Consider the following 16,541-nt stretch of genomic DNA (forward strand, 5'->3'; position numbering starts at 1 on the left):
CAAGATAGAGGAGAATATCTCTAAGTCCAAGGGGAAGTTCTGCTCGCAAAAAAGGGAAACTGTCCCCACCAGGTTCCGAATAGAGTTCGGATGAAGTTGGCCAATGGTGACACCAAAGTGGTTTATGACTTCGACGAGAGGGGATGGAAAGGAAGTTGCAACCCCGCAGCGAGCTGCTCTCGAAAAATCACGATCTCGTCAGGACCGTGTTCCCAAGGAAAGCTACCCGAAGGAATAAAATATGTATACCCCCGGGAAGGTTGTAAGACATAAGTATGGATTGGAGCCCCTCAGGCGTCATGGTCGAAGGACCAAACCTGTCTAGCATCTGACCTCGGCGGGAGGTAGACGCCAAACTGCCCGAAGCGGCTCGGCCTACTGGTTTGTAGTCCTCAAGTTCCACCTCAGGATCACTGAGGCAGTCGGGGGAGACGGCTCGGTTGGTGGAACCTACGTCGGCCCTACTTGAAGAATCATCTGAGCTATCAAAGCTAGACATTGGGGAAAAGATGGATTTAGGAAAGTACTCACCGGAAGAAAGTTTGAAGGCTCCGGAGACTGGAACAAGCCAAAGAACCGTGAAGGCTATATAACCAGCTTTGACGTGAGCTGGAAAAAACTTGGACGCGAGCTCAGTAGACAAACCGCAGAAGTGACAAACCAACTGGGGTCCCCCACTATTTATAGCTACAGTAACCAAGAATCGACCGTGCAGATCTAAGACAATCTGACGGACCACGTTTTCACTGACTGCACGTCCCATAAGGTCGAGACGTGATTGGCGCACGTCTTTCCGAAAAAAGCGAAACGTCAGCGCACGTCTTTTGAAACCGACGTCGCTTCGACACGCATCCTTCCGAAACTAATGAGCCGCACGTCTCCTTGACAGTCGCCCACGCACGTACAGCAGTGGCACGCCTTTTTTGATCTGCTGTCACGTCCCAGCGGCGCGAATTTTTGAAATTTAAAACGTGCATTGTCGCAACCATCAAGATTCGAAGGACGGGACAAATCCACCTGCTACCTCGCGAAACTCCCCGCACCATGGCAAGACCCTTGGCGCGAGGAGTGGGGGGCAATTGATGAAGGAAGATTTGGCCCGACCTCACTGTTACGTAACATGTGGCAGAAACAACAGCTCGGCAAAAGGGGCCAAGCCTAGGCGGGAACAAGGGGACACCAGCGGACCGAACTCCCTACGGGGGACCCAAACTCACCCTTTGCCCAAAACCTGAGTAATCTGAACTGGCCAATTTTGTAACAGCTCGGGATACACTTCGCCAAACTGACCCACCTTGTAACACCTCGGGATACACCTCGCCGAACTGGCCAACTTTGTAATAGCTCGGGATACACTTCGCCGAATTGACCCACTTTGTAACAGCTCGGGATACACTTCGCCGAACTGACCCACCTTGTAACAGCTCGGGATATACCTCACCGAACTGGCCACCTTGTAACAGTTTGGGATACACCTCACCGAACTGACCTGCCCTATAGATACCTCCGAGCTCAAGACTTCGCCTCGCTCAGCACTCCGCATCACCTTCTGGGCACCAAACCAAACAAGTCGTACCATGCCTGACACTAAGGAAGTCCATGCCCGAGGGCGCCATGCTTGACTGACTTGGGATCTGACATTTGGTGGCCGCACTCTAAACGGCCACTTGCCACCGCCACTGACACCGCCATCTCCAGTTAGAAAGACGGTTAGGCAGTGACGGTTCTGTCCCAGCAGAAAGGACGACGACCGAATTGACAATCACAAGGGTAATCATATCCGACCTGACAAGGGCCTCGGAGCGAGTGCACGAAGTGATTATAAGAACCCTCTGCCCCCCAACAAAGAAGGTATGCAAACTTTGCGCTATCTGGTATTACCTTACTTTTGAAGGATTCTAACTTGAGCTTCGGAGCCTCTACACTGGGTTCCCCCCGGAGATTCCCCATCTCCTCCGTTTCAGGTTCCCTGTTACCCCGTTCAGAAGCAAGTTCGTGAACAGCTAAGACCAGTCGGATCGCGCTCCATCAAGAACCAAGCTCGAACAATTCGTAAAAAGTTTGACTCGTCACGCTTAGCTGTAATTTCAGATTTCTTAGGAGAGAGTACAGTATACGCATCAATGAGTTTGACCAAATAGGCAACAGGATTTAGACCAGATGGATTCGAGAGTTTGACCAAAGAAGAGTGGAAATGAGTTAAAACGAAGCCATGACGCATTAACGACCATGATGCATCAATGAAGCCACGCAACCTGAGAACCAGAATTGTCCAAATCTGGATGCCAACTCAAGACTCCAAATCGAATGGCACAATCATAGGCACAAGAATAGAATCTGAATCGATGCCGTCCAAGACAACAGCGATATTCATATGCTTACATGAAAAGCCTGTCTTTAGTTGGAAGACTCGACATCACATCGTAGCCCCACAAAGGGCGCCTCACATGCACATTGGGAATATTTCGTGAAGTTGTTATTGCGGGATATCCTAATACATGGTTGGGATATGCTGTAGGGAGTTTGTGAGGTGCAGAAGGTACCATCAATAAGCATGTTATAACAAGAATTGACCGTGAAACATCTGGTCTTTGAATGTAGGGTGGTCAGTGGGCTTTTGGACCTGTCTAAATCAAAATCAATTTGAGTTGATTAGATGGACCAATAAGACATATTGAATTGGATTAGTTCAGAGTCTACTGACTTAATGATCTAAAGTATTTATTGGATTGGATTGGACCTGATCCATCTATAATGGATTTATATTGGATTGGATCGGATTAAACCAATATCTGATCCATTGATAGAAGATAAGAGTTAGGGGTGTCCACAGTTCGGTTAACCAAATCATGGCCCTTTTTTTTAAATCGAATCAGTGGTGTCAGTTTTTTCATTTTGCCAAACTGAAATCGAACTAGTACCACCAGTTAACCGGTCTGCAGGTTTCGGTTTTTGATCGATTTGGTTCTTTGGTTTTTTGGTTTTTTATATTTATAATATATATGTATAATATTATATTATAAATAATAAATGATATATAATATATTATAAATATTTTAAAAATATATAATATATATAATATTTATAAATAAATCATTATAAATATAATATAAGTATATATTTATATATATAATGAATATATATTTTTATATAATACATAGAAAATATGTGACATATATTAAAAAAATATATAAAATATACATATAAATATGTATACCGGTTAGTTCAGTTAATTGTTGTTTTTTTGTAGGTTAATCGAAAACTGAACCGATCCTTCGGTTTTTCAAAAATTATGAACTGAAGCCGAACTGATCGATTCTGTTAATTGCATTTTGTGGTTCAGGTTTTCATTTTTTCATGGACACCCTTAATAAGAATACTAATGTAAATAGACCAAGGTTTGGGATAGAACTTAAAACAAATCTGAACAGATTGGGTAGTCTAGACATTGAATTGGACTGGTCCAAAATGGTTTAGACTTTAAAGTATTAATCGGATTGGACTAGGGCTTGTCCATCTGTAATGGACTCATATTGGATCGAGCCAAATGTTGACCAATTGATTCCCCTACTTGAATGAATCTATCCCTACCTTATATGATCCAGGACATGTGAGTCAGGTACCCGAACTGTAAAGTCGGGTAACTGCTATGCTCTACTCTTATCCAAGGTTCAAAATATCGATACATATCGGCCTATATTGGCTTGTATTGGCCGATACGTATCGTGTCGATAGCTTCCCGATACACCCCTCCAGGGGTTGTATCGGGTCAGACACTGGTTCAGAGGGTGCTAGGCCTTAAACTGATCCATTTAAAATGATTTCAAAAAAAAAATAAATAAAACCTAAAAAAAAGTACCAATACGACCTGTGTTGATACTTTGAACATTGCTTTTATCATCTGAAAGGGCAGCACTGCATGGGCCTTAACAAATGGGTCATTGCACATGCAACTTGGTTTGTACTAGATACGATAGAGTTGAAAAAGGGATATCGATAACTGCCAGTCTCATGGGTCATTTGACATGCAGTTCTGTTTATACAATAAATATGTTGTAGATTTCAATAGGGATTCAAACTAAAGCTAATGCTATGTTTGAAAGGGTACAAATACAAATATGTAGAGTGCAAAACCTTGTATTTTGTATTATTTGTATTTATTTGTATTGTACATATTTGTATTTGTACTCTTTCAAAATTGAGCCTAAAGATTTTTCTAAGGCTGTGTTTGGTTGCAATGTAAATAAATTTGCACTGATGCAAAATCGTGATAGTGCAAATGATTTGAATGTAGGCTCAGCTTGGAAAGAATACAAATACAAATTTGTACAGTGTAAATACATACAAAATATAAGGTTTTGCACTCTACATATTTGTATTTGTACTCCTTCCAAACTAAGTCTAAATTCTGACGTATTTTTGTTTCAAATTTTAGCTTATTTTGTTTGATTTTAGTACAGATGAAGTAAATTAAGACATAAAGCAGAATAAAGTAAAATCCAAAATAAAATTAAATAAGAATTTGGATTTTTTACTTTTACATTCCTATGCATTTGTAGTAATGCAAATAAATTTGCACTACAACCAAACACAGCCTAAGCATTTGTTATAATATACCCTCAAAAGTCAAATCCAGGCATACATGTACATGGTAATCTAACGTGTGAGTAAAATGGTTTTCGTCTCCAAATATGCTTTTGGAAGAGTTAAAGAGAGATTTTTTTTTTCACCGTTGAATCCACTACAGAACAGGATGTAATTTTAATTGATGTTTGTAGCATTAAGGTTCCTAGTATAGATCAGTATAAATAATGCCTTTTTTTTGTGGCAATGGGAGATTGGAATCTGGAGATCAACTATATGTTTGGCATTGATGTTGCATATACAGCACAGAAAACGGTGCTACTGATGTATGGGTTGGAAGCATTGTTTTATGAGAAAATTGTGTGTGTTTTCCCCTGTTTGGAAACATTGCTGTTAAGTAGGATGTTTCTTGGAGCAATAGTGACACTTTTTGTTTGGTACCAGTGCTTTATGTCTGTTTTCAGCACTAGTACCCATTATAGGAAGTAGTCTATGTCACCATCACATCACGTCCTCATTGGCAGCAATGAGCTGCAATCTTAGAAAACGCCAAATTCGACATTGCTCCAAACCACACCTTATTGATTTTCAAGGCGTGGCTTGGAATACCATTTTTTATGGAAAATTGGTTCCAAACAAACAAGCATTTCCTTGAACACCGTTTTTTCGACATGATGCTGATATATCACAATTTTCTGGAGCAATGACATTGAAGCCAAACAGACACAAATATGTTGGCATTTCTGAAATCTTGGCTCGGTTTGAAAAGAATATAAATACAAATATGTACAGTGCAAATACATATAAAATAATACAAAATATAAGTTTTGCAATCTACAAATTTGTATTTATACTCCTTACAAACTGAGCCCTCAGGATTAATGGGAGTTGGAAGCTCAAAAAATAGAAATACAAGTTGCACTTCAATATCCTAGACAATCAATGTCTCGGATTTAGTGGTCAAAATACCGAACTGAATCATGATAGGTTGGCTTAGAGGTGAAGAAAGTAAATAGAATGTTATTAGATCCGGAAGGCAAATTGCTTTATATAGGTTTGAAGCTGTCCCTCTTAGATTGAGTTTGGAAGCAGTACAAATGTAAATATGTAAAATGCAAAACCTTACATTTTTGTATGTATTTATGCTGTACATATTTGCATTTGTACTTTTTTCAAACTGAGCCTTATGATTACAGGAGTGGATACGTTCACCCATTCTGTAGAGGGGATAACTGTTTCTGTTGGGGGCCAACAGCCTATGCTTAGAGGGCGTTTTGGGACCGGATGCGTTCACCTATTCACGCCTATATCTATCCTTTTGGTCAAAGGGAAATGTGAGGTAATTACTATTTTACCCTACTCTGGCATTCTCAAAAATATTCTCGCCCAACCCCCAAGGGGTAAGTGGACATTGTTGGAGGTAAAGTTATCGTTTGCATTATAATGTTTTTCCTTGTGTTTGTTTTGGGCAAACTTATGGCAAATAGAAAACATATTGGAAAAGTAATTTTAAGAGACACTGAAATATGTTTTGAATACATGGATGTAATAAAAAAATGAGATACACTTGGATACATTAAGATAATTCATAAATCTTAATAAATACATCAATAGTATTAAATATATTGTTTAAATGAGATTTACCACCAAATACCATACATGTGTGTGGCAATAATATATATCATATATATATATATATATATATATGAATATATGATGTAATATTATATCTAAATATAAATATATATTATAAATGATATAAACTGTGTTTGATGTTATTATTGGATTGATCAATATAAACTGACATACAATTATTATGTGAGACTATTTTTATTTAAATAGGCATATCTAAAAAATTGCATATGTGAGAGACTAAGCATAGAGTAGAGACATCAGATTTGGATCTACTTGCCATGTTCATACATCGGATGGTGTGTTACTTTTTAATCGGATTGAAGTCGGAACCAAGGCATGGACGTCCGATCCGATTACAGGCCTATAGAGTAAGACAATAAGACATCCAATGGAGCGTTCTGCAATTCATCGCGGTAATACTAAATTACTAAGCCAAGAAGTTTTGGTTTAGGCCGTGACGGTGAGCTACGTCCCTGCGTGCGACCGTAGGGTAGGGATAGCACTAGCACGGTAGCACCTCGTCCGGTCCATGATAAAAATCCAAATCCTACATTTATTTGACTTTGGGCTCCGGTACAATGGGATATTTGTGTCCATTGATTTATCGCCACCTGGGCTGGTTGTTGCACCTTACATCATCCTCTCCACTCCAGACTCCTCTCTCCTTTCTTCACGGCAGGTCTTTCGATTCCTTTATTCTTCTCGGTCGTGAAAAAAAGGGAAGGGGCGAAGGGCATCATACATCTCAACAACACCGCCTTTTCTTAATTTCTTCTCTAAAGTTATCTTAGCTGCTGCTGCTACAGCTGCTTCCAGAGAACTAGAGAATAAACAAAAAACAGATTTTAATTTGGGTGGATAATAAAATGCTGAGGCTTGGTTGTAAGAGATTCCTAGGGTTTTCGAACCAGACGCTGCCACAAACTCTGCTGCGTCTCTACCATGAGAGGGTCGTCGATCACTACAATAATCCCCGTAACGTCGGATCCTTCGACAAGAACGACCCTACGGTCGGGACAGGCCTTGTCGGTGCTCCTGCTTGCGGTGATGTTATGAAGCTTCAAATAAAGGTCGATGAAGAAACTGGGAAGATTGTCGATGCCTGCTTCAAGACCTTCGGATGCGGTTCCGCCATCGCTTCTTCTTCTGTAGGTTGGTATTACTTTTTGGGTTTAGTTAGGTTTTCTTATGCACGACTTAACTCTACAGTGTTTTTCTTTTTCCAGTTTTGTACTTTAGGAATTGCCTAGGATTTTTGTTTTATATTTATTCGCCTGATCTTTTCAGATGACTGTTTGTTTTGGTTTTCCTAATTAGGTTCCCTGCTTTTCTAGGGTTTCTATTTCCCATTATACTTGAATTGGCTATTAAATTTGATTGAGAATAAGCAAAATTCAATTGAAATGTGTAATGACATCATCGCCTTGATTACAATAGCATCGTTATTTAAAGTTTCTGATCTTTGTGTGTCTATGGTTAAGGATTGATATTATCCGATAAGATTGTATCACGACTCACAAGGAGCAGTAGTTTGACACTAGCGATATTATTCGATAAATTGCAATTTTTGCATAGACATTCTACTTCCGTTCTCTAGTAAAGTTATGGTGCAAACCTTATGGTTCTTGCAATGACATCTGCTGTTAAATTCTCATTTTCAGCTACTGAATGGGTAAAGGGGAAACAAATGGAGGAAGTCTTAACCATAAAAAACACGTAAGCTCTTCTTCTGGCATTTCCTTTCGTTTTTCCTCTTTTAGTTCTTCCCCCCCCCCTTATGCTATGGACTCTAATTATTTAATCGCTTCACTTGATGGATTCTTATCCTGAAAATGTGATGAGCCAATATTTATGATTTGGTTTTAGCATGTATTATGTACCATTGGAAGTTTCAAATTTAATTTGACATTTATGTTTGTTGATTGTTCTGTCTGATGGTACTGTGTTTGGTCATTGGTGGTAGAAGTTCCTGACCTTGAGTTGCGTTTGATATCTGCTTAATATTCATATGTCTAGCTGTGGTACTTTTATGTATATTTTGGTAGTCACTTAGTTTCCCTCATTATGTTCTAATTGTGCGCTCTTACTTCCTTAAGGATGGAATAAAATTCCATATCCAATGACCTGAGCCCTGTTGGATAAACATTTGCTTTTAAACTTTTGGTTGTGGAAAACAAATTTGAGCAAAAAAAGTTTGTAAGCGTTTGCTAAGAATTACTTTTGATAACACTATGGTCTGAAGCCAAAATAATTTTAAGCCCCAAAATTTTGAGCTTTAAAAGCACAAAATCCTAGTCAAAAGTTGATTCCATCAATTTCACCATTTCTAGATTAGAGTGCAACACATGATTTTACTTTGCCTGCATCAGTCTTCTCTGAGGGACTGTTCTGGCATTTCATGTCTGCAAATACGAAAGTTGTTTCTACATGTTTCAGCTTATAGGGAGGAAGTGTGTGACTTCTAACCAAACAAGAAATTTAAGAGCAGAAGTTACTTCTATCTTCAACATTCTAGGCCCACTTTTCCAATAAATCCTCATTACATTTAATAAACAAATGAAAGACGGTGATTATGTCCCATTGAAATCTAGTGAAGAATCATTATTAAATATTTTTTCTTAGTACCCGCAAGGTCCATTTGCAAATTGTATTTTATTACCAATGACATGAAAGACCAATATCCTAGACTAAGGCTTTAAACCCAATTCTAATAAGAGAATTGTTACTTTTAGGCATTTGTAAGTGAATAAAGAGTTCAATTCTTAGGCTAAGCTATATAACAGGTGTATGATAGAGTTAATATAGGGGGAGCTTTCTTTTATACATACATATATGTATTAAGTTCAATGTTGAACCATTCATTTTGACTTGTGGCTTGGTTAATTTAATGTTAACAATCTGACAAGCAGTTTATGGGTGTTTTAGGAGGTTTAGAACCTGGATGTTAAAAAGGAATTAGTGTTGTTTGAGTTTTAAGTGAGAACTGGGGTTTAAAATTGATTTCTTGGTTTTCTTTAAAACCTTGAGAAGTCCAATGTGTATAATTTCTTGTTCTTCTCAATCTGATACATTTTATAACCCTTTGAGAAAATAAGTGTTTCACAATGGAACCATGAGAATGTATTTATGTATATGGTGGTGCATTTGTTTGTTTTTTGTTCTTTGCTTGATGTGATGATTTATCAGTTATAAAAGAGTTTCAGCACCAGAGTTCTGCTTTGTTGCTGCACTCCAAGAATCTTTGGGATTTGTACTTTGCCGTTTCCCTTGGAGTGGTGGGTACTATAGAGGTGTTGGCCTTTTCACCCAAAGGCCTTGTAGTACTATGTTAGTGTGAGTTTCTTTAATAAAATTTTACATTACCTTCCTCTCAAGAAAAATAGACTGCAGAATACTAATTAAATTGGAGACGGTCTTGTTGAAGATACGAGGAAAACCATTGTTTTTACTCGACTCTTGTCTTGTGGTGGGTTTTCTCTCATCGATTACCGTAATTCAATAATTCTTTTGCTACTTTCTGAGGGTCATCTAGGAGTTGGTTGCTTTTGTTAGATTTCATTGAATTTTCTGAAGGGAAGATAAAAAAAAAAAAAGAAAATGCCAGGATTTTATGTCCATTTGATTTCATATAGCATGGCATTGGATAACGATCTATTCCACCACTAACTGAGCATGACCTGGTTTCTGTAATTCATATGCTTCTTATTCCCTAGACAATCCTTATATTGAGGCAAAAATTTCCATTTTCAGTAGTATATAGGGAATATTTGGGGTCTAAGCTATGATTGGCTGGAAATGCTATCAAAATTAGTCTCTTTGTGATGTTGTGAATGCAAAGACCCCCTAGTTTCCTTGAGGCAAGGACAGGTCTTCTCTTGGGTTCTCTTAGAGTGATGACATCTATTGGTTTATTAGGCATTGCCTAGTCTTGTCTAAGGTTGTTATTGGCTTCTCTCAGATTGATGACATGAATTGGCTTTTTTCATGTAGAGTGATTTACCGGTTATTGTCGGGTAGATTTGTGGATGAGAGAAGTTGGTGAGGAGACATTGCCACTTTGATCTATGTCTGGCATCTAGAGTGAAGATATTGTTTAGATGGATTATGAGATTAGTTTCCTGCAGACATTGTAACCACTGCTTTGTATTTTTGGGGTGCTGTGGTTCCATCTTTACCTACTGTCTTGTCTTTCATCAATTTTTTTTCCGGGTTTACCTGTTAATTTTATTTCTGCATCTTTTGATAAATCTTCTTGTTTCTTTCATAAAACAGGTCTAGTCTTGCATTGTTACTATTAAGGTCCTCATATAGTTGCACTGTTAAGAATCGGTAGATAAATATGGGCATTGTCTTCTGTTATGCACTTAAAAATAGAGTTCTAAAACATCAATATATACACAGACACACACAAAACATGGATTCGTTGCAGCCTGGGAGTTCAATAAATGACATCCCCACGAGTGACCATCGAGTGTGTGTGCAAGGTCATTCATTGTTTACACACGTGATATTCTGTTCCAATGTGCGACTCTCCTACCCTCTTCTCTCAGTTTGTCTTTCCTGTTCTACCACTCCCCACCCGTCTCTCTTCCTGCCCTACTTCTCCCCAGCTCTCGCTTTCTCATTGGAACTGTAGACTCCCAACAACGGCTCCTAGGTAATTGTAGAAGAGAGCCAATGTACATAGGGGGTGTTCCACACGATGGTGACAGTACAGAAAAGTGCACTCTTGCCGGTGACAATCTCCAATCGGTAAATGTACTGAAATTGGCATGCGTGTATGGCTGGATGGAGTCCAAAAGATTAGAGGCGTCAGCGCCCAACAAGTTGGATTTTGAAGCATCGGGGACGGTACTGCCAAGCGGATTAGTGCTAACGAAGTTCGAATTAGTGAGGATGGTAGCGAAAGCCTGTGTGGGCTAAAGTGGTCCCAAATGATGGGGACGAAGTAGGAAATTAAGAAGCAAGTTTGGGCAGAGAGAGTTGGAGATGTTGGAAATGAGGTTGGCAAGAAAGTTATCGTTGGGAGTGTTCAAAATGTTGATAAAATCGGAATGCAGGGCGGGACAACGGAGTTGGGGCTGGAGAGGATAAAATCATAAAAATGGTACACCAGCGAGGGCCGACCGAGTCCAAATCAAGAAGCCAGGTAAAAAAAATAGAGGACTTGGAAATGGGGTGGACGAAATTGGCATCAAACCCGATAGTGCTGCTGGAGTTAGAAATGGCAAGGATGAAATCGACAAGCGAGAGTGGGTGAAGGAGTTTGGATAAATTTCAGTGTACATCTCTCGAAGGAGTGGAAAAGTTTTGGATTTCTGGATTGAGTATTTTTACTTGGAGTCTTGCTATTAGATAAATTCAAGTGGTGCTTCACTACTCATTTCTTAATTTATCGGTGCCAGAGGTATCAACTTTAAGCTCTGATTGTGTGTTTTTTCTGCTTCAGCTTCTAAGAATGCCTTCAAAGGTAATATTGACCAGCAAGTAATACTGGGTTTCTATTTGGTATTTGGTATTGCATCTTTTCTTTAGTACATTTCTCTCTTCTTTCTCTTTCCTTCTTATTGATTATATTTTTTAAATGTATAATTGATTTTGGTTGTTGTCATTCAAATATGATTGTCAATGGGTTAGCCCAAGGTTCAAATTATCAGAAATGCAAGGTGTATCGGAAAGGCAATTTTAAGAGACGTATTGGGATACATACAGATATGGACGATAAATTAAATACATATAAATATGTTAGGAAATTCAAATATATCCTAAAAATATATGACTAACAATAATTATAAGTTTTAAATGATTGTTAATAAGTTAATTAATGTAAAAATCCATATTTACAATCATTTAATTGTAAATAATTACAATTAATAACTGTTGAAAATGTTGGAATAAATAAAATATGAGAAAACAAAAAGAAAACTAAAATATGAATGTGTATACATCAATTTTCAAATAACCAATATAAATGTTATGTGTGTACATCAATTTATATTAATATTTGTTAGTATATAAATTTTACTAATTAATTCCAGCATTTATAAATAATAAATATCCATTAATAAAAGAGAAAATTTACTAAAAAAAATAATGCATATGACCATAACAAACAAATGGGTGTGGCCTAGTGGTGACTTATGGTTGTTAAAACCTAGTGACTAAGGTTTGAATCTTGCCATTATTTAAAGTTTGTAGTTTATATACTAACAAAATGAAATTAATGAGATAGGATCATTAATCAGCGGAATTAATGAGAGAATATCATTATTTAGTGGGATTAATAAGAGAATTCGAGTTAGGTGCTAAGATTCAAATTTAAATTTAAAGGAGTAATTGACTAATTAATGAAAGAAAAGTTAGAATTAAATATAGAAGTAATTAAAGAGATTAATAAATGAAGGGCACCCGAAAAAATCAAGTGTATTGGGCTATATCAGACTGTTTCGGTCCCGTATCGGCTGATACAGAGCTGAAACAGCCCATATGGGCCTGTATCGGTGTGGTACATGCAAAAAGAAAGGGAACATATGATTTTTACACGCTTCGCATATCAGTCTCTTGTTGGAACGATATGTATCGTCCGATACGGCCCGATACATTGCGAAATTTTGAACCTTGGTCAGGCCTACTCGACAGACCCGAAACATCCGAACTGTATAAAACAGTTCTGGTTTTAGTTTTTGTGTCCTGATTAATATCGGTTTGGGATTAGTTTTGGCTGTCCTGAATCGATTATATATACTATATGTTTTACAGTTTTATACACAAGTACTTGTCTAAAGTCATAATTTTGCCTTAAAACCTAAAACCCTCAAATCCTTTACCCTCTGGCCTTTTTACTCGTCAGTTGTCACTTTCTCTTTCTTTCTCTTAGAAAGTTTCTCAAGAATCATCGACTCTGAGACCTCACTTCTCAGTTCCTCTGTTTGGACTTTTTTGCCACTTTGGGCCGGCATGGCAATACTTGAAATTACTAAATCTAGTAGTTTAATATTTTGTTGAAATTAAGATATTTTTAATATAATAATTTAATAATTTGCTATGTTACTACAAAAATAGTGATAAAAACTAAGGTATTTTTATCATTTTAATATTTTATTGAAATTATTAAAATTTTCCCTCACCTTTTTTCAAGCAAATAGTTTTAATTTACATTCGACTTCCACAATTCCACTAGCCCCTGCAATGCAGAGGCCCCTCCGCTAGTAAGAATTCTAAATTTGTCAGATTGAAATGGGAAAAACAGTGGCTAATGTTGATTTTGTATGGATCTCAGTGAAATATTGGAGTAGTTTTTTCTCAGTTCTGGTTGCTAGCATCGGTTGTCTGGAATAATTCTTTGAGATTATTGAGATGCCATCCTTTTGAGGGAGGGGGTATTTTCCTTGCATGGACCTATCTTAGTGGACTTAAAGATTGTTGACTGATTTAATGTTCTTAAAAGCGTTGGAGAGATCTCTCCATGCAAGTCTTCGAGGCATAGAAAAAAGGTGCTCGCATACTTGAGTTGAGGCATATGCCTCCTGTATGTAGGTATAGAAGACATACGTTTGTATGATGCATATGCTTCTATTTCATTTTATACAGGAGATATGTAATTGATGTAGATTCCACTTACAGCCTTTTATTATATATTACATAAAATGTAATAACAAAACAATTAAACATAGTCTGATTGTAGAGGGCATCACTGCTTCTTGATTTTGGGGTCAAGAACTCAACTGTAGACAAGCTGATATTTTAAGCTTTACGGATGTTATATGCCTAATAATCAATTTTATATTTGAATGTGATTTATTTTAAACTGCAAATGCAATTATAATTTTTTTTTCTAATTTCCTGATTTTTCTGTTTTTGGCAAATGTTCTATGCCTCGTGTTCTATTTTATGCTTCACAGTTTAGGATAGTGGAATGCCTAGTGTCACGCCTCCATGTTTAACATTGGAATGAATTATTGTTTCCTTTATAGAAATGTGTAGCATTTTACTCCAAGGCAAACATCTTCACCGTTATTCCCTTCTTCTCTGTGTTCTATTGACATCACATTTCTACCCGGGGTCACATGATTATGGACTTTAGCATTAGCTATCTGACTCTTATATTCTGGTATCTGTTTTGAAAACCCTAGCTGACATTTGTTATTGCCTTTTTGGATTTTAGAAAGTTTATCAGGTTCTTTCCAAATCTTATTATAAAAGCCGAAGCAGAGAAACTATTACTTGTCAATCCAACATTGTTGGATTTGTTGGGCTAGAGTCATGTCAACATGCCGATGCTAGCTAGCCCCAACCCACGAATATCCATCTGAGCTTGTTGAAATATGGGTCTCATCACTAATGGCAGCTGGTCTTGTCCAGGATTATAACATTTGTTCTGATGTGTCAGTCTTTCACATGAAGTTACGTGTCTTATTCCCATTCACTAGCACACGGGATTGCTTTGAAACAATCGTTGTTTATCTTCATTTCAGTTCTATACTGACATCACCCAAAAAGTAACTGCGTGCAATGGGTCCAACATCCTTGGCTAACTGGGCTAACTATCCAAGCTGTGTCTTTATTCTTTTTTTTTTTGTTCTTGATCGTTTAATTATTTTCTGATCACAGTATGGGTGGGTGCTTATTATTCCAGTTCCTTTTTTACCTTTATGGTGTTTCTTGTGTCATGATGCTTGTACTTTCAATGATATTTCAGGGAGATTGCAAAACATCTCTCGCTTCCCCCAGTGAAACTACATTGCAGCATGCTTGCGGAGGATGCAATCAAGGCGGCTGTGAAAGATTATGAAGCTAAGCGAGCTAAGTTGGGGGCAAATGGTGAGGCTGCACCAGTTGAGAAGGTAGCTGATGCTTGATTAACGAGTATGCGTATAATTGACATGTCTAAAAAGGGGATATGATATGCATGTTAATAATTAGCTTGTTATGATATGAATTACTTGGAACTTCTGCTTACGCATGGTCCATTTTCCATGGATTCTTTACCAATGATTTTTTCTTTTAAATTTCTTTGAAATTGGTATGAGGTCCGATGGGTCTTAGCAATAATAAAAAATTAAAAAACAAGAGCGGACATGGACATAATTTGATCGTTAGACTTCTTCCCCAGACTTTCTTATTGTATGGGCGTCGTGGTCCTCTCTGAAACGAGGCCCAACCGTTTCTTCTTGTTACTTGTGGTGGTTGAAACAAATTTTAATTGATTAAGCTGTTGTGGTAAGAGCATAGAGCCGCCTAAAATGACTAGGCAGAAGTGCAAGGCTGTTCTTCCTTGCTCTTCTGTGACAGGAATGTTTGGCGGAAAGAAAGATTATCTGGATTGGGCATATAATGTTCGTCAAAGGTTCTGAAACTGTAATACGTGGACCAAATTTTCCTGTGTCAATACTGAATAGTGAATACACAGACTCCGTTATCAAAAAAAAAAAAAAAAAAAAGAATACACAGACTCACATTATTAATTGTTAAGTGGTAACCATCAGATCACTGTAATGGTTGACAGACGATGACATGCATCGTGTTTAGGGGTTTCCATCCAATCGGAACAGAGGTTTCTTCTAGACCAGCAATTAAGATGATCCAGAATTGGCTTCGAAAAAGGGGAAAAAAATCCAGGACAGTGAAAAAATTGGTTTGGTTGCCCACTAAACATGAACCATTAGGAGATTCTCATCTTTTAGAGTGAAGATCCAGTTTGAAGATTAGAATTGGAATTAATTATAACTAAATTATCCCCGACTCCTGAGCTTCAAATATGGTCGTCTGGTCCTATGATCCAATCTTCGAAGTATTAAGGCTTTTGTTGATTAGCATACGATTTTGTTTTCTATTTTTATGGATTATAGATAAAAAATAGGGTAAAAAGGCATAAACATATCCTAAGTTTTCATCAATTGACTTAAATATATCCTGAGTTTTTCAGGACTTAAGGGTACCTTATGGATTAACCCCGCTAGATTAGTGGAACTTTAAAAGTGAATTTATATTTTGCTCTTTCAACATATGAGCGTAATGAAAAGAATTTATGTTTTGCCCTTTAACATATGAGAGTAATGAAACCTTATTATTTGTTCATATGTTCGTTACCTACCCTATGCCAGGGAAAAGTGAAAAACCTACCTTTCTTTTTATTAGATAAATTAAAATTAACTTAAATCTCAGTCCCCAGCTAAAAGTTTCTCCTCCCCATTAATATACACAACCATATCCTATAATGCCAAAATTGTATTTATTTTTAACTACTATAATCCTGGAATCAGAGGATGTTGTTGCAGCCTCCATTTTTCCCAGAAAAAATGAACAGATGCATTATCTTTTTG

At 37.5% G+C, this 16,541-nt stretch overlaps 1 protein-coding gene across 1 annotated transcript; it reads left to right on the top strand.

The window, feature by feature from the left end:
- Window positions 1–6,632: 6,632 nt before the first annotated feature.
- On the top strand, window positions 6,633–15,227 carry LOC148862808 (iron-sulfur cluster assembly protein 1-like). The gene is made up of 3 exons (XM_088974615.1): window positions 6,633–7,371; window positions 7,881–7,935; window positions 14,918–15,227. The coding sequence occupies exons 1-3, from the start codon at window positions 7,086–7,088 to the stop codon at window positions 15,075–15,077; spliced, it is 501 nt and encodes a 166-aa protein (XP_088830741.1). The 5' UTR covers window positions 6,633–7,085; the 3' UTR covers window positions 15,078–15,227.
- Window positions 15,228–16,541: the final 1,314 nt, after the last annotated feature.

This window comes from Nelumbo lutea, chromosome 3 (genome assembly GCF_056320005.1).
Source record: "Nelumbo lutea isolate HS-2025 chromosome 3, American lotus-T2T, whole genome shotgun sequence".
NCBI classification, from domain to species: Eukaryota; Viridiplantae; Streptophyta; class Magnoliopsida; order Proteales; family Nelumbonaceae; genus Nelumbo; species Nelumbo lutea.

Coding starts and splice junctions, on each gene's coding strand:
- LOC148862808 (XM_088974615.1), top strand. CDS start 7,086: ATGCTGAGGCTTGGTTGTAAGAGATTCCTAGGGTTTTCGAACCAGACG. Junction 7,372..7,880: donor CATCGCTTCTTCTTCTGTAG/GTTGGTATTACT, acceptor TCTCATTTTCAG/CTACTGAATGGGTAAAGGGG. Junction 7,936..14,917: donor GTCTTAACCATAAAAAACAC/GTAAGCTCTTCT, acceptor ATGATATTTCAG/GGAGATTGCAAAACATCTCT.